Source organism: Salvelinus namaycush, chromosome 29 (genome assembly GCF_016432855.1).
Source record: "Salvelinus namaycush isolate Seneca chromosome 29, SaNama_1.0, whole genome shotgun sequence".
Lineage (NCBI taxonomy): Eukaryota > Metazoa > Chordata > Actinopteri > Salmoniformes > Salmonidae > Salvelinus > Salvelinus namaycush.
In genome coordinates this window covers 33,948,387-33,975,946 of record NC_052335.1, presented here as the reverse complement: position 1 = coordinate 33,975,946, position 27,560 = coordinate 33,948,387, and the positions used below count along the sequence as shown (strand labels likewise).

General features: G+C 45.0%; 1 protein-coding gene across 1 annotated transcript in view; it reads right to left on the bottom strand.

Annotated features, from left to right (window-relative positions):
- Positions 1 to 9,137: 9,137 nt before the first annotated feature.
- LOC120024261 (adhesive plaque matrix protein-like) overlaps positions 9,138 to 27,560 on the bottom strand; it is a 68,388-nt gene continuing 49,965 nt past the window's right edge. The window contains exon 6 of the mRNA XM_038968456.1: positions 9,138 to 9,696. Coding sequence (XP_038824384.1) covers positions 9,138 to 9,696 — 559 coding nt within the window. The remainder of the gene's footprint in view (positions 9,697 to 27,560) is intronic.

Genomic DNA, 27,560 nt, shown 5'->3' with positions numbered 1-27,560 from the left:
TATGTGAGGCAGAATGTCACCATTGTACTCAAATGAACTTTGGGAGCCGGTGGTGCACTCTGAATGCTACAGTCTCACTCAAAAATGTAAATTATCTCCTTCTCTCTCAATGCAAAACTGATGTTTTTGATGAATTCTCAGGGAAATGAATCAAGCCGAGCTGTATTAAAAGGGATTTGAAAATTCAAATGAACGCTTGACTGATCTTTTGTTTAAGCCTCTCGCTGTCACCGGTTATTAGCTCAAGAGGCTGAAAAGTTTCTCTGTATTCTGGGAGAATTTCTACAATTGAGTTTGTAACACCGGAGGGAATTTTTAATCAAATTGTATTTACATTGACTCATTTCCATTTCGGCTCCCTGCGAAACCAAGTCTGGGTTTGACATTTTGAACAAACTTCAGTATGTTTTATAGCTATTAATAAGCTACATTTTCACAATGAAACCGACAAAACAGGAAGTTTAATCACAGCACTGTTTACTGAGATGTAATTGGCAATCTTCAGTAAAACAAAAAGTCTCTCATTATGCAAAGACTTTACTTTTTGTAGGGAAAATATACTTTTTTAGAGGGATCGTGATCGGCATCAAGGTGGATACATCTGGACTGAATCAGTGTTTGTCTGCTTGATGGCACTGAAGACTTGATGGTTATTTTATAAACACAGTCATTTCTGCTTCCCGATAGTTAGGATTGTTCCGTCTTAGATGTACAAGGAACGCCAACGTGCCATAACACCGTCTGCCAGCTTGAGATAACTGAAGGGGTTATTTCACAAATACAAAATCATCTGCTTCATAATGATTACAATTGCTTCCCTGTAGAATCAGATGTGCAGCGGGAGGAAATGGAACGCGTAGCAGACCGATTGTAGCCTACACATTACACATCAGGGATAATAAAATAAAAAAATGACATGAAGACTCCTTGCGGGAGAAGGATTTAACAGGAGATGGATTTTTTTGTTGCGTGATAGAGACAGTTCAGTGATGTCGAACAAGGGAAATTGTGGCGCGGTGATTCACATAAAAGACGAGTTGCCATCTGTGTTAAACACACTAAGTAATAGTGGCAGACTTGAACATTAATTAAGGTTGAAGGCTTTTGGTTCCAATCCTCTGTTTGTTGATGGCGAATCGCTATACTTCACAGCCTGTGAACCTTTGATGGGAGTTTGGGGACCCAACAAATTGATTGATGGATCGCTTTTTTATTCTAAAAATGCATATTTGTCTTGTTTCCTCCCCACCCTCTTTTATTCATAATAATTGGAATAGAGAATTCTGTTAAGTGGAATTCATTTAGATTTTCCACCAAATCATTATTTGATCAGAGGCCTGGTCATTGAGTGTTAGACACGCACACACACGCACACGCACGCACGCACACACACACACACACACACACGCACACACACACACACGCACACACACGCCTTATTTTTTTCATTTTTTTTAATCTGATTTCATTATGCTTCTCTTAAAGCTTTGGTAAAACCAGCAATATATTTATATGCTTCCGTTCAACATTCCTAATCCTCCATGTGAAGTATGCACTGGACTTTGACTGTTTCCTGCTTGGCAAGGAAACCATTCTTTTTCCATCAGCATGACACCCTGCACCAAAATCTAAATGACAAAGTCTACAGGCCTACTACATTTGAAGATTGAAAACCCTTTGTGTCTTTTCTACTTTTGGGAAATTACTTAGATGTCCGTGCATGGTTGGTGGTTGAATTTCATAATCATTTCCTTGCATGGTTGGTGGTTCATTTCAATAATTGATGAGGTAAAGTGAATTGGGTGTAGCGACTCAGAAGGGAGGGAAGCAGTGTCCTAAGACCTACATTAAGAGCAATATTCAAGTATCACCTCGCTCCCCGTATGAGCAGTGACCTTCGGCAGTCATAAAATCTTGGGCAGCCTGATAACCAAGGCAGTTAGTTTGCCCCAGGCATATGAGATATAAGCATATGTATATTGATATATTGAAGTGAGTGACTATCTCATCCCTGGGCCATGCAATGAGAGAAAGAGAAGAGGGGGGTGGGGGATGGGGGGTTATATTTAAATATATAGGTGTCTGTGTGCTGGTGGTTATAGTACTACCTCTGTCCCCATGATGAGAACAGGGGTATATCTCTCATCTCTCGCCAGGCAGTCACACAGCGACAGAGGAAAAGCATGGGGACAATTTACTCAGGGACAGAGTGGATGCAGAGGGTTTTAATCTCCAGGCAAAACCATTTGAATATAGGACCTGATTTATTGCCTTATTTGGGCTGTCTTCTGTATGCAAATGAAGGGGCAGGTGGTGAGATGAGTGGATGGTAGAGGAGGGGTGATGGGAGAGGTAGGGGTGATGGGAGAGGTAGGGGTGATGGTGGAGGTAGGGGTGATGGTGGAGGTAGGGGTGATGGGAGAGGTAGGGGTGATGGTGGAGGTAGGGGTGATGGTGGAGGTAGGGGTGATGGTGGAGGTAGGGGTGATGGTGGAGGTAGGGGTGATGGTGGAGGTAGGGGTGATGGTGGAGGTAGGGGTGATGGTGGAGGTAGGGGTGATGGGAGAGGTAGGGGTGATGGGAGAGGTAGGGGTGATGGGAGAGGTAGAGGTGATGGGAGAGGTAGGGGTGATGGGAGAGGTAGGGGTGATGGGAGAGGTAGGGGTGATGGTGATTGTGGTGGGTAGGGGTGATGGTAGAGAGGGCAGTGATGGTGGAGGTAGGGGTGATGGTAGGGGTGATGGTAGGGGGGAGTGATGGTGAAGGTAGGGGTGATGGTAGGGGTGATGGGCGAGGTAGGGGTGATGGTGATTGTAGAGGTGATGGTAGAGGGGGGAGTGATGGTGGAGGTAGGGGTGATGGTAGGGGTGATGGTAGAGGTAGGGGTGATGGTAGAGGTAAGGGTGATGGTGGGGGGTGATGGTAGAGGAGGGAGTGATGTTGGAGGGGGGGTGATGGTGGGGGGGGGGGGGGGGGGGTGATGGTAGAGGAGGGAGTGATCGTGGAGGGGGAGTGATGGTGGAGGGGGGAAATGTTGAATATATGCATAATGAGATTGTCAGGGTCATCCCTCTGGCGTGTCAGATCCAGGACTGGAAGCACAACAGAGAGGGGGGGTGAGATCAAGGGGCGGTGGGGTGTGGGTGTATGGTGACTGGGGAGGGGGGGACAGGGGGTGTACAAGGCCCCTCCAGGGTAAGCCAGTCACCAGGTGGCCAAAGCCCCCAAAAGCCCCCTGGCACCCAGCCCCTACCACTACTACGTTAGCTAGCGCTTAGCGTCTGCCTCCCTCGCCCTCCAGAAATAAGCGCATTAGCCTTCATGACAATCTCTCCAATTATGGGACCTGATCTGTGTGGTTAATAAAGGCCCTCTTCATTCAATTGTGTCCAAATGGGAGTGGAATAGATTTTCGGGGATATTAGATATTAGCCGATTACTTTGAGTCCTCCCCCCTAATTTGAATCGATTTGAATATTGGTTGTTCAAGACCTTTTGCCTCAGTGTAGCTACAGTACAGTATAGTACAGTACATACAGTATAGTACAGTACAGCACAGTACAGTATAGTACAGTACCTACAGTATAGTACAGTACATACAGTATAGTACAGTACAGTATAGTACAGTATAGTACAGTACATACAGTATAGTACAGTACAGTATAGTGCCGTATAGTACAGTACAGTGTAGCTACAGTACAGTATAGTACAGTACAGTATAGTACAGTGTAGCTACAGTACAGTATAGTACTGTGCAGTGTAGCTGCAGTATAGTACCATACAGTATAGTACAGTATAGTACAGTACAGCATAGCTACAGTACAGTATAGCACAGTACAGCGTAGCTACAGTACAGTATAGTACAGTGCAGTATAGTACAGTGCAGTGTAGCTCCGGTATATTACAGTATAGTACAGTACAGTGCAGTATAGTATAGTACAGTACAGTATAGTGCAGTGTAGCTGCAGTACAGTATAGTACAGTACAGTATGGTACAGTGCAGTGTAGTATAGTGCAGTACATTATGGTACAGCACAGTATAGTATAGTACAATACAGTACAGTATGGTATAGTACAGTACCGTATGGTACAGTACCGTATGTATATAGTATAGTACATTATTGTACAGTATGGTGCAGTATAGTATAGTACAGTATGGTACAGTACAGTACAGTACAGTACGGTACAGTATGGTACGGTACAGTACAGTATAGTATAGTATTGTATAGTACAGTATGGCACAGTACAGTGTAGTACAGTATGGTATAGTACAGTGTAGTCACATGACGCAGGCCTCCTAATTGTCCCTAGAATTTCTAAGCAAACAGCTGGAGGCAGGGCTTTCTCCTATAGATCTCCATTTCTATGGAATGGTCTGCCTACCCATGTGAGAGACGCAGACTCGGTCTCAACCTTTAAGTCTTTATTGAAGACTCATCTCTTCAGTAGGTCCTATGATTGAGTGTAGTCTGGCCCAGGAGTGTGAAGGTGAACGGAAAGGCTCTGGAGCAACGAACCGCCCTTGCTGTCTCTGCCTGGCCGGTTCCCCTCTCTCCACTGGGATTCTCTGCCTCTAACCCTATTACAGGGGCTGAGTCACTGGCTTACTGGTGCTCTTTCATGCCGTCCCTGGGAGGGGTGCGTCACTTGAGTGGGTTGAGTCACTGACGTGGTCTTCCTGTCTGGGTTTGCTCCCCCCGTTGGGTTGTGCCGTGGCGGAGATCTTTGTGGGCTATACTCGGCCTTGTCTCAGGATGGTAAGTTGGTGGTTGAAGATATCCTTCTAGTGGTGTGGGGGCTGTGCCTTGGCAAAGTGGGTGGGGTTATATCCTTCCTGTTTGGCCCTGTCCGGGGGTATCATCGGATGGGGCCACAGTGTCTCCTGACCCCTCCTGTCTCAGCCTCCAGTATTTATGCTGCATTCGTTTATGTGTCGGGGGGCTAGGGTCAGTTTGTTATATCTGGAGTACTTCTGTCTTATCCGGTGTCCTGTGTGAATTTAAGTATGTTCTCTCTAATTTTCTCTTTCTCTCTCTTGGAGGACCTGAGCCCTAGGACCATGCCTCAGGACGACCTGACATGATGATTCCTTGCTGTCCCCAGTCCACCTGGCCGTGCTGCTGCTCCAGTTTCAACTGTTCTGCCTGCGGCTATGGAACCCTGACCTGTTCACCGGACGTGCTACCTGTCCCAGACCTGCTGTTTTCAACTCTCTAGAGACCGCAGGAGCGGTAGAGATACTCTTAATGATCGGCTATGAAAAGCCAACTGACATTTACTCCTGAGGTGCTGCACCCTCGACAACTACTGTGATTATTATTATTTGACCATGCTGGTCATTTATGAACATTTGAACATCTTGGCCATGTTCTGTTATAATCTCCACCCGGCACAGCCAGAAGAGGACTGGCCACCCCTCATAGCCTGGTTCCTCTCTAGGTTTCTTCCTAGGTTTTGGCCTTTCTAGGGAGTTTTTCCTAGCCACCATGCTTCTACACCTGCATTGCTTGCTGTTTGGGGTTTTAGAATGGGTTTTTGTACAGCACTTTGAGATTTGATTTGATTTGATTTGTAGTATAGTATAGTACAGTATGGTGTAGTACAGTATGGCACAGTACAGTATGGTACAGTATAGCATAGTAAAGTGCAGTACAGTATGGTACAGTACAGTACAGTGTGGCACAGTATAGTACAGCACAGTATGGTCCAGTACAGTATAGTACAGTACAGTACAGTACAGTATAGCATAGTAAAGTACAGTATGGCACAGTATAGTATAGTACGGTATAGTACAGTATGGTACAGTACAGTATGGTACAGTACAGTATGGCATAGTATAGCACAGTATGGTACAGTACACTATAGTATAGTACCGTGCAGTATGGCACCGTATAGTACAGTATGGTACAGTATAGTACAGTATGGTATAGTACAGTGCAGTATGGTATAGTACAGTATGGCACAGTACAGTATGGTGCAGTATAGCACAGTACAGTTTGGTACAGTATAGTACAGTATAGTGCAGTACAGTATGGTCCAGTACGGTATGGCACAGTACAGTATAATACAGTACAGTATACTACAATAGAGTATAGTACAGCACAGTATGGCACAGTACAGTGCAGAATAGTACAGTATAGTACAGTATGGTACAGTACAGTATAGTATAGTACAGTATAGTATAGTACAGTACAGTGTAGACACAGTACAGTACAGTATGGTACAGTACAGTATGGTACCGTATGGTACAGTATAGTATAGCACAGTACAGTATGGTACAGTACACTATAGTATAGTACAGTAAAGCATGGCATAGTACAGTACAGTTTGGTACAGTACAGTATAGTACAGCACAGCATAGTACATTACAGTATAGTGCAGTATGGTACAGTACAATATGGCACAGTACAGTATAGTACAGCATGGTACAGTACAGTATGGTACAGTATAGCACTGTACAGTATGGCACAGTACAGTATAGCACAGTACAGTATAGCACAGTACAGTATGGTACAACACAGTATGGTACAGTACAGTATAGTACAGCACAGTATAGTACAGCACAGCACAGTATAGTACGGAACAGTATGGTACAGTACAGTGCCGCATAGTATAGTACAGTACAGTATGGTATAGTACAGTCCAGTATGGTACAGTACAGTATAGTATAGTACAGTATAGTCCAGTATGGTACAGTACAGTATAGTACAGTACATTAGTGTACAGTACGGTGCAGTACAGTATAGTATAGTACAGTATAGTATAGTACAGCATGGTACAGTACAGTATAGTACAGTGTGGTACAGTATGGTACAGTATGGTACAGTATAGTACAGTACAGCACAGTATAGTATAGTGCAGTACAGTTTGGTACAGTACAGTATTGTATAGTACAGTATAGTACATTATAGTACGGTGCTGTATAGTATAGTACATTACAGTATAGTACAACACAGTATGGCACAGTGCAGTATAGTACAGTATGGTACAATACAGTATGGTGCAGTATAGTACAGTACAGTATAGTGCAGCATGGTACAGTACAGTATGTCCCAGTACAGTATGGCACAGTATAGTACAGCATAGTACAGTACAGTATGGTCCAGTACAGTATGGTACAGTATAGTACAGTACAGTATAGTACAGTATGGTACAGTACAGCACAGTACATTATAGTACAGTATGGTACAGTATAGTACAGTATGGTACAGTATAGTACAGTATGGTACAGTACAGTACAGCACAGTATATTATAGTACAGTACAGTATGGTACAGTACAGTATAGTAAAGTGTGGTGCAGTACATTATAGTACAGTGCAGTATAGTACAGTACAGTATTTACAGTACAGTATGGTGCAGTACAGTATAGTACAGTACAGTGTAGCTACAGTACAGTACAGTATGGAACATTACAGTATGGTGCAGTACCGTGTGGTATAGTATAGCACAGTACAGTATGGTACAGTACACTATAGTATAGTACAGTACAGTATGGTGTAGTACAGTACAGTATGGTACAGTCCAGTATAGTACATTACAGTATAGTAATATGGCACAGTACAGTATAGTACAGCATGGTACAGTACAGTATGGTACAGTATAGCACTGTACAGTATGGTACAGTACAGTATGACACAGTATAGTACAGTACAGCATAGTATAGTACAGTACAGTATAGTACAGTTTAATATAGTCCAGTATAGTACAGTATAGTACAGTATGGTACATTACAGTATAGTACATTGCAGTATAGTACAGTACAGTGCAGTATAGTACAGTACAGTATAGTACAGTACAATATAGTATGGTATAGTACAGTACAGTATGGTACAGTACAGTATTGTATAGTACATTATAGTACAGTATAGTATGGTGCAGTACAGTATGGTACAGCACAGCACAGTATAGTACAGTACAGTATAGTATAGTGCATATAGTACGGTACAGTACAGTATAGTCCAGTATAGTACAGTATAGTATAGTACAGTACCGTATAGTACATTACAGTAGGGTACAGTATAGTATAGTACAGTACAGTATAGTGCAGTACAGTATAGTCCAGTATAGTACAGTATAGTATAGTACAGTACAGTATAATCCAGTATAGTACAGTACATTACAGTATGGTACAGTACAGTATAGTGCAGTACAGTATAGTATAGTGCATTATGGTACGGTACAGTATAGTATAGTCCAGTATAGTACAGTACAGTACAGTATAGTACAGTGCAGTATAGTGCAGTATAGTATAGTCCAGTATAGTATAGTCCAGTATAGTACAGTATAGTATAGTCCAGTATAGTACAGTACAGTATAGTACAGTGCAGTATAGTCCAGTATAGTACAGTACAGTATAGTACAGTGTAGTATAGTCCAGTATAGTACAGTACAGTATAGTACAGTGCAGTATAGTCCAGTATAGTACAGTACAGTATAGTCCAGTATAGTACAGTACAGTATAGTACAGTGTAGTATAGTCCAGTATAGTATAGTACAGTACAGTATAGTACAGTGCAGTATAGTCCAGTATAGTACAGTACAGTATAGTACAGTATTGGCAGCGAGGCACGACGCAACACACCCTCAAGGAGATGTAAGCTAACTGTATAGTGGAGGATATGAATAGATATTACAACATTAATGGTTGTTTGATAGGGCAACTTTTCCCTTCCGCATAATTTACCACAATGTTTACGGGTATTACAATCCGTCCAACTTAGAACAAAGGATACCATTGACTCTCACAACACCTTTCTGCTTTTACGCAGATAGGGTATGTAACTAATGTCATCGTTCCTGATGCAGCAGATCAAATCTATTGCTTTCATTGAATCTCTTACGTATGTGTAAAACTGTGTTTAGTGCCTATAGGCAAAGTATGTGCTTCGATGCATAGCCTCCAGAATGCCTCTCGTCGGGCGGTCGCCATTACGTAAGGTTAAACGAGCATCCTGAATGGAAGGATGAAGTGAAGGGATTTACCTCTCAATAGCACATAGCCAATATTCCCCTGTTTAATATTTTATATGTTGATCCTCCTAAATATATTAATATTTAACAGAGGGCTCAGGCGTGTATGCTGAGTTATTTGTCCAATTTCATTAAGGCCATTTGTCATTCCTCCGGGTGGAGGGTACTAGTCTGGTTCTATAGGTCTGATGGGACCAGGGACTGAGACACTTAACGAGGATAGGGGACGACTGTCAGGCCTGATGAGACCAGGGTCAGAGACACTTAGAGAGGACAGGGGACGACTGTCAGGCCTGAGAGGACCAGGGACGGAGACACTGAAAGAGGACAGGGGACGACTGTCAGACCTGATGAGACCAGGGACGGAGACACTTAGAGAAGACAGTGGACGACTGTCAGGCCTGAGGAGACCAGGGATGGTGACACTTAGAGAGGACAGGGGGTGACTGTCAGGCCTGATGAGACCAGGGATGGAGACACTGAGAGAGGACAGGGGACGACTGTCAGGCCCGATGAGACCAGGGACGGAGACACTTAGAGAGGACAGGGGACGACTGTCAGGCCTGATGAGACCAGGGACGGAGACACTTGGAGAGGACAGGGAACGACTGTCAGGCCTGAGGAGACCAGGGACGGAGACACTTGGAGAGGACAGGAGACGACTGTCAGGTCTGAGGAGACCAGGGACGGAGACACTTGGAGAGGACAGGGGACGACTGTCAGGCCTGAGGAGAGTGGGGGAATCCACTTACTCACACACTCAGACACACACACAAACACACACGCTCGCAGGCATACACACACACACACACACACGCGCGCATACACACACACACAAACTCTCACACGCTCGCAGGCATACACACGTATCTTCTTACAATAAAATATATACTATAAATGATGGCAATATTGTTTAGCTGAGGATCTCTGTGAATTGTATCAATAATGTTTACATGTACCTACACTATTTCAAGTGTAGGAATTGTGGAATAATTAAGTAATAAGGCCGGAGGGGGTGTGGTACAGTATATGGCCAATATACCACGGCTAAGTGCTGTTCTTAGGCGCAACGCGACTCGGAGTGCCTGGATACAGCCGTTAGTCACTGTATATTAGCCATATACTGTATCACAAACCTCCGAGGTGCCTTATTGCTGTTATAAACTAGTTACCAACATAATTAGAGCAGTAAAATTAAGCGTTTTGTCATACCTGTGGTATACGGTCTGATATACCACGGCTGTCAGCCAATCAGCATCCATGGCTCGAAGGACCCGGTTTATAAGAAGTGATGGATCCACATCCGGCGCAGGAGGAAGTTAAGACCTCTATTGTCTGGGCTGTATCATTCAGAGAACGATTCTACTGATTTGGACAGAGAAGTAATGCGTCCCTCTCTTCGTCCATTGGCATGAACATCTCAAATTGATAGAAACCACTTATACTGACGTCTATTTGCAACGTTTGAAAACCAAAATGCGTTAAATAATGCTTTCTTTTGAGTTCACGTGTCCTGGTTGTTGCGATGCTGAAATGTAATCGATAAACTAAAGAAATAGGAGAAGTAGGAGTCAGCTTCATTATAACACCATTATAACACCATTATAAATACCATTATAACACCATTATAAATACCATTATAACAACCATTATAACGCCATTATAACCACCATCATAACACCATAATAAATACCAATATAACCACCATTATAAATACCATTATAACAACCATTATAACACCATTATAACCACCATTATAACATCATTATAAATACCATTTAACCACCATTATAACTACCATTATAAATACCAATATAACAACCATTATAAATACCAATATAACAACCATTATAACCACCATTATAACCATCATTATAAATACCAATTTAACAACCATTATAAATACCAATATAACAACCATTATAACCACCATTATAAATACCAATATAACAACCATTATAAATACCATTATAACCACCATTATAAATACCAATTTAACAACCATTATAAATACCAATATAACAACCATTATAACAACCATCATTATAACACCATTATAACCACCATTATAACCACCATTATAACCACCATTATAACACCACTATAACCACCATTATAACCTCCATTATAAATACCATTATAACCACCAATTTCATATTCATCAGTTTGTCTTTCACCAATGTATAGTACATCTAAATGTGTTGCATTGTATAAGACTACTACTGCTACATGAAACCTCTATTTGCTGCCTGCTGTACATCTGGCCTTTTGTTTCACCACATCTCCTCTGACTGTACGTCTCCTCTCCTAAAGGCAGGGCATCTGAAATGGGACATTTTAACAACCCCTTATTCCCTCTCTCACTCTACTGCGCCCTTTCCCTTTTTGCACTTTAGTGTCATTTTCATTCCAAACCTGAATGACCAATTTGTCTTTGTGGCACGGGGTAATTTACATGCATCCGTTTCAAGGAAGGCAGAGTTTTATTTATTTATTATTATATGCAAAATGTACTACAGTGTATCATTTTTCCCATCACATGGCTATTTTTCCTATGTCTAATTTCATGGTTTTGATGGTGAGTGACTGAGTCGGTCTCTGAGGAACTGTGGTTGAGTTCCCAATGGAACCTATTCCCTATGGGCCCTATTCCTTATAGATCCTATTCCCTATAGACCCTATTCCTTATAGACCCTATTCCCTATAGACCCTATTCCCTATATACCCTATTCCTATAGACACGATTGCCTATATACCCTATTCCTATGGACCCTATTCCTTATAGACCCTATTTCCTATCAATCAATCATTCAATCAATTTATGAAGCCCTTACATCAGCTGATGTCACAAAGTGCTGCACAGAAACCCAGCCTAAAACTCCAAACAGAAAGCAATGCAGGTGTAGAAGCACTGTGGTTGGGAAAATAGAGAGGCCGGAACCTAGGAAGAAACCATAGAGAGGCCGGAACCTAGGAAGAAACCTAGAGAGGAACGAGGATCTGAGGGGTGGCCAGTCCTCTTCTGGCTGTGCCGGGTGAAGATTATAACAGAACCTGGCCAAGATGTTCAAACGATCATAGATTACCTGTATGGTCAGATAATAATAATCACAGTGGTTGTAGAGGGTGCAACAGGTCAGCACATCAGGAGTAAATATATTACCTATAGTTCCTATTCCCTATAGACCCTATTCCCTGTAGACCCTATTCCCTATAGACCATATTCCTTATGAACGCTATTTCTTATGAACCCTATTCCCTATGATCCCTATTCCCTATAGACCCTATTCCCTATAGACCATATTCCTTATGAACCCTATTCCCTATGAACCCTATTCCATATTAACCCTATTCCCCGAAGACCCTATTCCCTATGAACCCTATTCCCTATGATCCCTATTCCCTATAGACCCTATTCCCTATAGACCATATTCCTTATGAACCCTATTCCCTATGAACCCTATTCCATATTAACCCTATTCCCCGAAGACCCTATTCCCTATGAACCCTATTCCATATTAACCCTATTCCCCGAAGACCCTATTCTCTATGAACCCTATTCCCTATAGACCCTATTCCCTGTAGACCCTATTCCCTATGAACCCTTTTCTCTATTAACACTTTTCCCTGATAATCCTATTCCCTTTGAACCTTATTCCCTATGAATCATATTCCTTATGAACCCAATTAGCCTATAGACCATAATCCCTATGAACCCTATAGACCCTATACCCTATGAACCCTATTCACTATGATCCCTATTCCCTATGAATCCAATTCCCTATATAACCTATTCCCTATGAATCCAATTCCCTATAGACCCTATTCCCCATGAACCCTATTCCCTATAGACCCTATTCCCTATGAACCCTCTTCCCTATTAACCCTATTCCCTGATAATCCTATTCCCTTTGAACCCTATTCCCTATGAACTCAATTCCCTATGAACCCAATTCCTGATTAACCCTATTCCCATGAACCCTAATCCCTATAGACCCTATTCCCTATGATCCATATTCTCTATGAACCCTGTTCCCTATGATCCCTATTCCCTATGAACCCTATTCCCTATGAACCCTATTCCCTATGAACCCCATTCCCTATGAACCCTATAGACCCTCTTCCCCATGAACCCTATTCCCTATAGACCCTATTCCCTATAGACACTATTCCCTATATACCCTATTCCCTTTGAACCCTATTCCATATGAACCCTTTTTAATATGAACCATATTCCCTATAGACCCTCTTCCCTATGAACCCTATTCCCTATAGACCCTATTCCCTATGAACCATATTCCCTAAAGACCCTATTCCCTATGAACCCTCTTCCCTATTAACCCTATTCCCTGATAATCCTATTCCCTTTGAACCTTATTCCCTATGAATCATATTCCCTGTAGACCCTGTTCCCTATCAACCCTATTCCCTATGAACCCTGTTCCCTATCAACCCTATTCCCTATGAACCCTATTCCCTATGAACCCTATTCCCTATGATCCATATTCTCTATGATCCCTGTTCCCTATGAACCCTGTTCTCTATGATCCCTATTCTCTATGAACCCTATTCCCTATGAACCCTATTCCCTATGATCCATATTCTCTATGATCCCTGTTCCCTATGAACCCTGTTCTCTATGATCCCTATTCTCTATGAACCCTATTCCCTATGAACCCTATTCCCTATGATCCATATTCTCTATGATCCCTGTTCCCTATGAACCCTGTTCTCTATGATCCCTATTCTCTATGAACCCTATTCCCTATAGACCCTATTCCCTATAGACCCTCTTCCCCATGAACCGTATTCCCTATGAACCCTATTCCCTATATACCCTATTCCCTATGAACCCATTTCTCTATTAACCCTTTTCCCTAGGAACTCTCTTCCCTATAGACCCTATACCCCGTGAACCCTATTCACTATGATCCCTATTCACTATGAACCCAATTCCCTATGGACCCTATTTCCCATGAACCCTATTCCCTATAGACCCTATTCCCTATAGACCCTATTCCCTATGAACCCTATTCCCTATAGACCCTATTCCCTATGAACCCTATTCCCTATAGACCCTATTCCCTTTGAACCCTATTCCATATGAACCCTTTTTAATATGAACCTTGTTCCCTGTAGACCATATTCCCTATGAACCCTATTCCCTATGAACCATATTCCCTATAGACCCTATTTCATATGAACCTTATTCCCTGTAGACCATATTCCATATGAACCCTATTCCCTATAGACCCTATTTCATATGAACCCTATTCCCTGTGAACCCTATTTCATATGAACCCTATTCCCTATTAACCCTATTCCCTATGAACCCTATTCCCTATAGACCTATTCCATGTAGACCTAGAACCCTATTCCCTATGAACCATATTCCTTGTGAACCGTGTTCCCTATGAACCATATTCCCTATGAACCATATTCCCTATAGACCCTATTCCCTGTAGACCCTATTCTCTGTAGACCCTATTCCATATCAACTCTATTCCCTATGAACCCTGTTCCCTATGAACCCTATTCCCTATAGACCCTATTCCCTATAAACCTCTATTCTCTGTAGACCCTATTCCCTATCAACCCTATTCCCTATGAACCCTATTCCCTATGAGCCCTATTCCCTATGATCCATATTCTCTATGATCCCTATTCCCTATAGACCCTATTCCCTATGATCCATATTCTCTATGAACCCTGTTCTCTATGAACCCTATTCCCTATGAACCCTATTCCCTATGAACCCTATTCCCTATGAACCCTATTCCCTATGAACCCTATAGACCCTCTTCCCCATGAACCTTATTTCCTATAGACCCTATTCCCTATAGACCATATTCCTTATGAACACTTTTCCCTATGGACACTATTCCCTTTTAACCCTATTCCCTATATACCCTATTCCCTTTGAACCCTATTCCATATGAACCCTTTTTAATATGAACCTTATTCCCTGTAGACCATATTCCATATGAACCCTATTCACTATAGACCCTATTCCCTATGAACCCTATTCCCTGTGAACCCTATTTCATATGAACCCTATTCCCTATTAACCCTATTCCCTATGAACCCTATTCCCTATAGACCCTATTCCATGTAGACCCTATGAACCCTATTCCCTATGAACCATATTCCCTGTGAACCGTGTTCCCTATGAACCATATTCCCTATGAACCATATTCCCTATAGACCCTATTCCCTGTAGACCCTATTCTCTGTAGACCCTATTCCATATCAACTCTATTCCCTATGAACCCTGTTCCCTATGAACCCTATTCCCTATAGACCCTATTCCCTATAAACCTCTATTCTCTGTAGACCCTATTCCCTATCAACCCTATTCCCTATGAACCCTATTCCCTATGAGCCCTATTCCCTATTAACCCTATTCCCCGAAGACCCTATTCCCTATAGACCCTATTTCATATGAACCTTATTCCCTGTAGACCCTATTCCCTATGAATCCTATTCCATATGAACCCTATTCACTATAGACCCTATTCCCTATGATCTCTCTTCCCTATAGACCCTATTCCCTATAGAACATATTCCCTATAGACCCTATTCCCTATAGAACCTATTCCCTATAGACCCTATTCCCTATAGAACCTATTCCCTATAGACCCTATTCCCTACAGACCCTATTCCCTATAGACCCTATTCCCTATGAACCCTATTCCCTATAGAACCTATTCCCTATAGACTATTCCCTATAGACCCTATTCCCTATAGAACCTATTCCCTATAGACCCTATTCCCTATAGACCCTATTCCCTATAGACCCTCTTCCCTATGAACCCTATTCCATATAGAACCTATTCCCTATAGACCCTATTCCCTGTAGACCCTATTCCCTATAGACCCTCTTCCCTATGAACCCTATTCCCTATAGAACCTATTCCCTATAGACACTATTCCCTATAGACCCTATTCCCTATAGAACCTATTCCCTATAGACCCTATTCCCTATAGACCCTATTCCCTATAGACCCTCTTCCCTATGAACCCTATTCCTATAGAACCTATTCCCTATAGACCCTATTCCTATAGACCCTATTCCTATAGACCCTATTCCCTATAGACCCTATTCCCTATAGACCCTCTTCCCTATGAACCCTATTCCCTATAGACACTATTCCTATAGACCTATTTCCTATAGACCCTATTCCCTATAGACCCTATTCCCTATAGACCCTCTTCCCTATGAACCCTATTCCCTATAGAACCTATTCCCTATAGAACATATTCCCTATAGAACCCTATTCCTATAGAACCTTTCCCTATAGACCCTATTCCCTATAGACCTATTCCCTATAGAACCCTCTTCCCTATGAACCCTATCCCTATAGAACCTATTCCTATAGACCCTATTCCCTATAGACCCTATTCCCTATAGACCCTATTCCCTATAGACCCTATTCCCTAAGACCCTTCCCTATGAACCCTATTCCCTATATAACCTATTCCCTATAGACACTATTCCCTATATACCCTATTCCCTATAGACCCTCTTCCCTATGAACCCTATTCCCTATAGACCCTATTCCCTATAGACCCTATTCCCTATAGACCCTATTCCCTATAGACCCTCTTCCCTATGAACCCTATTCCCTATAGACCCTATTCCCTATAGACCCTATTCCCTATAGACCCTATTCCCTATAGACCCTCTTCCCTATGAACCCTATTCCCTATAGAACCTATTCCCTATAGACCCTATTCCCTATAGACCCTATTCCCTATAGACCCTATTCCCTATAGACCCTATTCCCTATAGACCCTCTTCCCTATGAACCCTATTCCCTATAGAACCTATTCCCTATAGACAAAACCTATTTCCCTATAGAACCTATTCCCATGACCCATTCCATAGACCATTCTATAGACCCTCTTCCCTATGAACCCTATTCCCTATAGAACCTATCCCTATAGACACTATTCCTATAGACCCTACCCTATAGAACCTATTCCCTATAGACCCTATTCCCTATAGACCCTATTCCCTATAGACCCTCTTCCCTATGAACCCTATTCCCTATAGAACCTATTCCCTATAGACCCTATTCCCTATAGACCCTATTCCCTATAGACCCTATTCCCTATATACCCTATTCCCTATAGACCCTCTTCCCTATAGACCCTATTCCTATAGACCCTATTCCCCTAGACCCTATTCCCTATAGACCCTATTCCTATAGACCCTCTCCCTATGAACCCTATTCCCTATATAAACCTATTCCCTATAGACACTATTCCCTATATACCTCTTCCCTATAGACCCTCTCCCTATGAACCCTATTCCCTATAGACCCTATTCCCTATAGACCCTATTCCCTATAGACCCTATTCCCTATAGACCCTATTCCCTATAGACCCTATTCCCTATAGACCCTCTTCCCTATGAACCCTATTCCCTATATAACCTATTCCCTATAGACACTATTCCCTATAGACCCTATTCCCTATATAACCTATTCCCTATAGACCCTATTCCCTATGAACCCTATTCCCTATAGAACCTATTCCCTATAGACCCTCTTCCCTATAGACCCTATTCCCTATATACCCTATTCCCTATAGACCCTCTTCCCTATGAACCCTATTCCCTATAGACCCTATTTCCTATAGACACTATTCCCTATAGACCCTATTCCCTATGACCCTCTCCCTATGAACCCTATTCCCTATATAACCTATTCCCTATAGACACTATTCCCTATAGACCCTATTCCCTATATACCCTATTCCCTATAGACCCTCTTCCCTATGAACCCTATTCCCTATAGAACCTATTCCCTATAGACCCTATTCCCTATAGACCCTATTCCCTATAGACCCTATTCCCTATAGACCCTCTTCCCTATGAACCCTATTCCCTATAGAACCTATTCCCTATAGACATATTCCCTATAGGACCTATTCCTATAGACCCTATTCCCTATAGAACCTATTCCCTAAGACCCTCTTCCCTATGAACCCTATTCCCTATAGAACCTATTCCCTATAGACACTATTCCCTATAGACCCTATTCCCTATAGAACCTATTCCCTATAGACCCTATTCCCTATAGACCCTATTCCCTATAGACCCTCTTCCCTATGAACCCTATTCCCTATAGAACCTATTCCCTATAGACCCACTTCCCTATGAACCCTATTCCCTATAGACCCTCTTCCCTATGAACCCTATTCCCTATAGACCCTCTTCCCTATAGACCCTATTCCCTATACACCCTATTCCCTATACACCCTATTCCCTATACACCCTATTCCCTATACACCCTATTCCCTATACACCCTATTCCCTATACACCCTATTCCCTATACACCCTATTCCCTATACACCCTATTCCCTATAGACCCTCTTCCCTATGAACCCTATTCCCTATATAACCTATTCCCTATAGACACTATTCCCTATATAACCTATTCCCTATAGACCCTATTCCCTATAGACCCTCTTCCCTATGAACCCTATTCCCTATATAACCTATTCCCTATAGACACTATTCCCTATAGACCCTATTCCCTATATACCCTATTCCCTATAGACCCTCTTCCCTATAGACCCTATTCCCTATAGACCCTCTTCCCTATGAACCCTATTCCCTATATAACCTATTCCCTATAGACACTATTCCCTATATACCCTATTCCCTATAGACCCTATTCCCTATATACCCTATTCCCTATAGACCCACTTCCCTATGAACCATCTTCCCTGTGGGCCCTCTGTTCAATAGTAGTGAATATGGTGCCATTGTCAACCTAGCCTGTGCCTCTCGTTCTCACAGCTCTTGTTTCTCCGTGATGTCTTGATGACAAGTGTCTTTAATATGCACAAGGGAATGGATAGGAAGCACCCGCATTGTGCACATCGACCTCCCTGTGCATATTGGCCTCCCTGTTTTGCATGTGGAGGGGAAATTGTCCCGGCACGTCGGCCTGGCGTGTGTTGAGGCTGAAGGCTGGGCCAGTAAGGAGACGATTTTCTCAGTGTTATTAAAAGACCTCTGTATTTAGGATTCTACCCTCTGTTGTGTCCCACCATTAGAGAATAAGTTGTTTGTATCGTTTTTCTGTTTCCAGCGAAAAGCCACAAAGACATTTAGTACATTTACAGGATGTATGCCGTCCTAGTTGTATACGCCATGCCATTCGCTGTTGATATGTGGATGAGATGATGTGAGGTGGGGCATTGCGTGTGAGTGTGTGTGAGCGTGTGTGTGTGAGCGTGAGTGTGCTGTCAGAGCAACCAGGCCTCTCCATGGATCTCAGGTTGGGGCTGTCTGGGGCACAACTCAACCCCTCCCTGTCACCCCACAATTAGATGCATGTAGATGGGGGTGTGCAGAGTAGGTGGGGGTACTGTCTGTTCTGGGTGGGGGTAGATGATGGGAGCGAGGCTCTGTCAAACAGTGGTGGTGCTGACTGACTGCCCTTAACCCTCCTCTGTTACATCTATTGGTTGGGACTTACTGTATTGTTTTCTCTCTCTCTCTCTCTCTCTGTCTCTCTCTCTCCTTTCTCTCACTCTGTCTCTCTCTCCTCTCTCTCTCTCTCCTCTTTCTCTCTTTCTTTCTCTCTCTCTCTCTCTCTCTCTCTCTCTCTCTCTCTCTCGCTTCTCTCTCCTCTCTCCTCTCTTCCCTTCTCTCTTCTCCTCTTCTCTCTCTCTTTTCTTTTTCTCTCTCTTCTCTTCTCTCTCTTCTCCTCTCTCTCTCCTCTCTCTCTCTCTCTCTCTCTTCTCTCCTCTCTCTCTCTCTCTCTCTCTCTCTCTTTCGCTCTCTCTTTCTCTCTCGCTCTCTCTCGCTCTCTCTCTCTCTTTCTTCCTCTCTCTCTCTCTCTCTTACATGTTTCAATGTGCTGGAAACTATCAGCTTCAGCTTACCAGCTGGAGTACCAGTGAAACATGTAAAAAGTATGGCCATGTACTCCTATAACATCTACCCAATACAGCCAGAAGAGGACTGCCTACCCATCGGAGCCTGGTTCCTCTGGTCTACCCGGTACAGCCAGAAGAGAACTGGCCACCCCTCAGAGCCTGGTTCCTCTGGTCGACCCGGCACAGCCAGAAGAGGACTGGCCACCCCTCAGAGCCTGGTTCCTCTGGTCTACCCAGTACAACCAGTAGAGGACTGGCCGCCCCTCAGAGCCTGGTTCCTCTGGTCTACCCAGTACAGCCAGAAGAGGACTGGCCATCCCTCAGAGCCTGGTTCCTCTGGTCTACCAGTACAACCAGAAGAGACTGGCCACCCCTCAGAGCTGGTTCCTCTGGTCTACCCAGTACAGCCAGAAGAGGGACTGGCACCCCTCAGAGCCTGGTTCCTCTGGTCTACCCAGTACAGCCCGAAGAGGACTGGCCACCCCTCAGAGCCTGGTTCCTCTGGTCTACCCAGTACAGCCAGAAGAGGACTGCCATCCCTCAGAGCCGCTGTTCCTCTGGTCTACCCAGTACCGCCAGAAGAGGACTGGCCATCCCTCAGAGCCTGGTTCCTCTGGTCTACCCAGTACAGCCAGAGAGGACTGGCCACCCCAGAGCCTGGTTCCTCTGGTCTACCCAGTACAGCCAGAAGAGGACTGGCCATCCCTCAGAGCCTGGTTCCTCTGGTCTACCCAGTACAGCCAGAAGAGGACTGGCCACCCCTCAGAGCCTGGTTCCTCTGGTCTACCCAGTACAGCCAGAAGAGGACTGGCCACCCCTCAGAGCCTGGTTCCTCTGGTCTACCCAGTACAACCAGAAGAGGACTGGCACCTCTCAGAGCCTGGTTCCTCTGGTCTACCCAGTACAGCCCGAAGAGGACTGGGCACCCTCAGAGCCTGGTTCCTCTGGTCTACCCAGTACAACCAGAAGAGGACTGGCCACCTCTCAGAGCCTGGTTCCTCTGGTCTACCCAGTACAACCAGAAGAGGACTGGCCACCCCTCAGAGCCTGGTTCCTCTGGTCTACCCAGTACAGCCAGAAGAGGACTGGCCACCCTCAGAGCCTGGTTCCTCTGGTCTACCCAGTACAGCCAGTAGAGGACTGGCCACCTCCAGAGCCTGGTTCCTCTGGTCTTACCCAGTACAACCAGAAGAGGACTGGCCATCCCTCAGAGCCTGGTTCCTCTGGTCTACCCAGTACAACCAGAAGGGACTGGCCACCCCTCAGAGCCTGGTTCCTCTGGTCTACCCAGTACAACCAGAAGAGGACTGGCCACCTCTCAGAGCCTGGTTCCTCTGGTCTACCCAGTACAACCAGAAGAGGACTGGCCACCTCTCAGAGCCTGGTTCCTCTGGTCTACCCAGTACAACCAGAAGAGGACTGGCCACCCCTCAGAGCCTGGTTCCTCTGGTCTACCCAGTACAACCAGAAGAGGACTGGCCACCCCTCAGAGCCTGGTTCCTCTGGTCTACCCAGTACAACCAGAAGAGGACTGGCCACCCCTCAGAGCCTGGTTCCTCTGGTCTACCCAGTACAACCAGAAGAGGACTGGCCACCCTCAGCCTGGTTCCTCTGGTTACCCAGTACAACCAGAAGAGGACTGGCCACCCCTCAGAGCCTGGTTCCTCTGGTCTACCCAGTACAACCAGAAGAGGACTGGCCACCCTTCAGAGCCTGGTTCCTCTGGTCTACCCAGTACAACCATAAGAGGACTGGCCACCCCTCAGAGCCTGGTTCCTCTGGTCTACCCAGTACAACAGAAGAGGATGGCCACCCCTCAGAGCCTGGTTCCTGGTCTACCCAGTACAACACGAAGAGGACTGGCCACCCCTCAGAGCCTGGTTCCTCTGGTCTACCCAGTACAGCCAGAAGAGGACTGGCCGCCCCTCAGAGCCTGGTTCCTCTGGTCTACCCAGTACAGCCAGAAGAGGACTGGCCACCTCTCAGAGCCTGGTTCCTCTGGTCTACCCAGTACAGCCAGAAGAGGACTGGCCATCCCTCAGAGCCTGGTTCCTCTGGTCTACCCAGTACAGCCAGAAGAGGACTGGCCGCCCCTCAGAGCCTGGTTCCTCTGGTCTACCCAGTACAGCCAGAAGAGGACTGGCCGCCCCTCAGAGCCTGGTTCCTCTGGTCTACCCAGTACAACCAGAAGAGGACTGGCCATCCCTCAGAGCCTGGTTCCTCTGGTCTACCCAGTACAACCAGAAGAGGACTGGCCGCCCCTCAGAGCCTGGTTCCTCTGGTCTACCCAGTACAACCAGAAGAGGACTGGCCGCCCCTCAGAGCCTGGTTCCTCTGGTCTACCCAGTACAGCCAGAAGAGGACTGGCCGCCCCTCAGAGCCTGGTTCCTCTGGTCTACCCAGTACAACCAGAAGAGGACTGGCCACCCCTCAGAGCCTGGTTCCTCTGGTCTACCCAGTACAACCAGAAGAGGACTGGCCACCCCTCAGAGCCTGGTTCCTCTGGTCTACCCAGTACAATCAGTAGAGGACTGGCCGCCCCTCAGAGCCTGGTTCCTCTAGTCTACCCAGTACAACCAGAAGAGGACTGGCCACCCCTCAGAGCCTGGTTCCTCTGGTCTACCCAGTACAACCAGAAGAGGACTGGTTCCTCTCTTCCTCTTGCTGATGTAAAGGGATGTATAAATACATTTCATTGGATGGTTCGACCCCTATTGTATGTGACCAGGTCAAACTCCAGAACCTCTGGCCAAGGAGAGGCATGTGGCAGGCAGACGTTTGTGTGTGTGTGCTTTATGTGGTAGAGAGAGAGAGAGAGAGTGTGTGTACTTTATGTGGTAGAGAGAGAGAGAGAGAGAGAGAGAGAGTGTGTGTACTTTATGTGGTGGAGAGAGAGAGAGAGAGGGAGAGAGAGTGTGTTTGTGTGTGTGTGTGCAGGTTTCACAGGCCTGGGGTTTGACATTCACGTTGTAGGTGCCTTCCTCCCAGCCTCCGTAGGTAACTCCCACACTCTATAGGTACCTCCCACACTCTATAGGTCCCTCCCACCCTCCGTAGGTCCCTCCCTCCCAACCTTCGTAGGTCCTCCCACCTTCTATAGGTCCCTCCCTCACCCTCTATAGGTCCCTCCCACCCTCCGTAGGTCCTCCCACCCCCTGTAGGTCCCTCCCTCCCACCCTCCGTAGGTCCCTCCCACCCTCCGTAGGTCCCTCCCTCCCACCTCCGTAGGTCCCTCCCACCCTCCGTAGGTCCCTCCCTCCCACCCTCTGTAGGTCCTCCCTCCCACCCACCGTAGGTCCCTCCCACCCTCTGGATCCCTCCCACCCCCGTAGGTCCCTCCCTCCCACCCTCTGTAGGCCTCCCTCCCACCCCTGTAGGTCCTCCCTCCCAACCTCTGTAGGTCCCTCCCACCTTCTATAGGTCCCTCCCTCCCACCCTCCATAGGTCCCTCCCACCCTCTGTAGGTCCCTCCCTCTCACCCACCGTAGGTCCCTCCCACCACCGTAGGTCCCTCCCTTCCCACCACCGTAGGTCCCTCCCACCCTCCGTAGGTCCCTCCCTCCCACCCACCGTAGGTCCCTCCCACCACCGTAGGTCCCTCCCTTCCACCCTCTGGAGTCCCTCCCTCCCACCCACCGTAGGTCCCTCCCTCCACCCTCCCTAGGTCCCTCCACCATCTGTAGGTCCCTCCCTCCCACCCTCTGTAGGTCCCTCCCTCCCACACCGTAGGTCCCACCACCGTAGGTCCCTCCCTCCCACCCACCGTAGGTCCCTCCCTCCCACCCTCTGTAGGCCCCTCCCTCCCATCCATCGTAGGTCCCTCCCATCCACCGTAGGTCCCTCCACCCACCGTAGGTCCCTCCCTCCCACCCCACGTAGGTCCTCCCTCCCACCCTCTGTAGTCCCTCCCTCCATCCACCGTAGGTCCCTCCCACCCACCGTAGGTCCCTCCCTCCCACCCACGTAGGTCCCTCCCACCCACCGTAGCTCCCTCCCTTCCACCCTCTGTAGGTCCCTCCCTCCCATCCACTGTAGGTCCCTCCCACCCACCGTAGGTCCCTCCCTCCCACCCACCGTAGGTCCCTCCCACCCACCGTAGCTCCCTCCCTCCCACCCACCATCTCCAAGTCATTACAATCTTTGAAAGAAAAAAGAAAAAAAACGCGGGGGGGGGGGGGGGGGGGGGGTCAAAAGAGAAAAATAGAGAGAGGGAGCCCGGGTTCTACTAGATTACATTCCTCCCATCTAGATGATGAGGGAGAGAGCAGAGAGAGGTCTGTGGGGAGGATCTTTATTCAGATTTGTGTGTGAATTGTTTATCACGGTGACAGAACTGAGATAAAGGCAGAGCTTCATCACGGGCCCTGTGACAACGGGAGGACATGCAACCCCCATAAATATTATTAGTAGATGCTGACTTGATTTGCCACATCTTGGCACCGCTTGATTGTGGCCTGTGAAGTTACGTCCAAAGGGGAAGTGATTTTTCAAAAGTCTCTGCGATTTCTCCCCTCCACCCCCCCACCTCCCCTCCTTCCCCTCTTCTATTCCTCTCTACTCTATCTCACCCCCCCCCCCTGAAGATTTGTGTCTCCTTTCCAAGGAGCTGATATGAGAGAGAGAGCGAGATAAAGAGAGTAGAGAACTATTTGCACATCATTAAGTGTAATGTTGTAAGTGTAATGTTTACAGTAAAATTGTTATTGTTTATTATCTATTTCACTTGCTTTGGCAATGTAACATATGTTTCCAATGCCAATAAATCTTAAATTGAATTGAATTGAGAGGGAAAGACAGAGAGAGAGACAGAGAGAGAGACAGAGAGAGAGAACGACAGAGAGATTTAGAGAAATACAGAGAGAAAGACAGAGAGAGAGAGGGAGGGAGAGATAACGACAGAGAGAGAGAGAACGACAGAGAGAGAGAGAGAGAGAACGACAGAGAGAGAGAACGACAGAGAGAGAGAACGACAGAGAGAGAGAGAGAAAGACAGAGAGAGAGAGAAAGACAGAGAGAGAGAGAGAGAGAGAGAGATTACTGTGAGACTTTAAAACTCTATAAACGTACACTCAGAACAAAAAAAGCACAGTACAACATTAAGCCGCTGACAATAATTGAGGAGTCCATAAACACAAACAACTTCTGGCAAAATTGGAAAAAACGTAAAAAATCGAAACAAGAGGAATTAGCGATACAAAATGGTGACATATGGACAACCCATTTTAAAACACTCTACAACACCGTTCAAATTGACACAAACGCAGAACAACGCCAAATTCATGAGAAGTTGAATGAATTAGAAAAAGCTATAAAGGACAATCAAAATCCACTGGACTCCCCAATTACTGACCAGGAGCTCTATAAGAAACTTCAGGCTCTCAAATTTAAAAAGGCATGCGGACCTGATGGCATCCTAAATGAGATGCTCAAACTCACGAGTGCAAAATTTCAATTGGCTATATTAAAACTGTTTAATTTGATCCTGAGTGTAAGTTAATTCCCTGACATCTGGAATCAAGGACTCGTAACCCCAATCTTTAAGAACAGAGACAAATTTGACCCTAACAATTACAGAGCCATTTGTGTGAACAGTAACCTGGGGAAGGTTTTCTGTAGCATTATCAATGTAAGAGTTCTAAACTTCTTCGGGGTAGGGGGCAGCATTTTCACTTTTGGATAAATAGCATGCCCAAATTCAACTGCCTGCTACTCATCCCCAGAATATAAGATATGCATATTATTAGTAGATTTGGATAGAAAACACTCTGAAGTTTCTACAACTGTTTGAATCATGTCTGTGAGTGTAACAGAATTTATGTAGCAGGCAAAACCCCGAGGACAAACCATTCAGATGATTTATTTTTTGAGGTCACTGTCTTTTCAATGAGATTTCATTGGGACACCAGATTTCTAAGGGACTTGTTTGCAGTTCCTACCGCTTCCACTGATGTCACCAGTCTTTGGAAATTGGTTGAGGTTATTCCTTTGTGTAATGAAGAAGTACAGCCATCTTAAATGAGGGTGACTTGAAGTAAATTGTTTGAGAGAGGCACATTACCAAAAAAGTTGCGTCAGTTTGTTTTCTTTTTGTATTGAACACAGATCATCCCGATTTCAATTTGATTGATTATTAACGTTTAAAAATACCTAACGTTGTATTACAAAAGTAGTTTGAAATGTTTTGGTAAAGTTTACATGTAAGTTGGAAGCTGTGTTTTTCTGGATGAAACGCGCCAAATAAATTGACATTTTGGATCTATATCGACGGAATGAATCGAACAAAAGGACAATTTGTGATGTTTATGGGACATATTGGAGTGCCAACAAAAGAAGTTCGTCAAAGGTAAGGCATGAATTATATTTTTATTTCTGCGTTTTGTGTCGTGCCTGCAGTGTTGAAATATGCTACTCTCTTTGTTTACTGTTGTGCTATCATCAGATAATAGCATCTTATGCTTTCGCCGAAAAGCCTTTTTGAAATCTGCCATGTTGGCTGGATTCACAACGAGTGTAGCTTTAATTTGGTATCTTACATGTGTGATTTAATGAAAGTTTGATTTTTATATCATTTTATTTGAATATGGCGCTCTACATTTTCCCTGGCTATTGGCCAGGTGGGACGATTGCGTCCCACCTACCCCAGAGAGGTTAACCTCTTGACGCTGGGGGTCAGATTATTAATATATTTTTTAAAATAACGTTCCCAAGGTAAACGGACTATTTCTCAGGTCCAGATCGTAGAATATGCATATAATTTACAGATTAGGATAGAAAACACTCCAAAGTTTCCAAAATTATCAAAATATTGTCTGTGAGTATAACAAAACTGATTCTGCAGGTGAAAACCTGAGAAAATCTAACCCGGAAGTGATTTTTTTTATTTATCTGTGTTTCCTGGCCCGTCTTTCTTCCATTTAAAGATTCCTTTTCCAATTGCTTATTGGGAAACACAAGCACAAACACAAAGCAAAATGCAGTGCTATCTGGCCCTGAATCGACAGTACACTGTGGCTAAATATTTGACCATGGTTACTGATCAAAACCTTAGAAAAATCTTGACAAAGTACAGGCTCAGTGAGCACAGCTTTGCCATTGAGAAGGGTAGACACAGGAAAACCTGGCTCCCTGTAGAGGAAAGGCTGTGCAACCACTGCACAACAGCAGAACCTGAGACGGAGCTGCATGTCCTGACAAAATGTCAAAAATATAAAACAATTAGAGAGTGTCATTTTCCCAAATTTGAAACCCTTATTCAAGGTTTCAAAGACCTCTCTGATGAGGATAGGCTACCAGTCCTGTTGGGGGAGGATGCAGAGAGCTGTGGGTTGGCAGCGCACTACATTGCTGCCTGCCATAAGTTGAGGGACAGTGTCTGACAGACCAATCAACCTGCACATGTACTCTACTGTATGCTTATTGTTATTGTTGAATGTATGGTTATTTTGACACTTGGTTATTGTTGTTACTGTTGTCCCGTTGACATTTTTATTCTCATTTTTATATTGTAAATAAGCTTTGGCAATATGTACATTGTTACGTCATGCCAATAAAGAAAATTGAATTGAATTGAATTGAATTGAATTGAATTGAGAGAGAGAGAGAGAGACACAGAGAGAGAGAGAGAGACACAGAGAGACAGAGCGGGGAAACTGTCATGGTACAGCTTGTATAGTGTCCATTGTAGCTGGCATC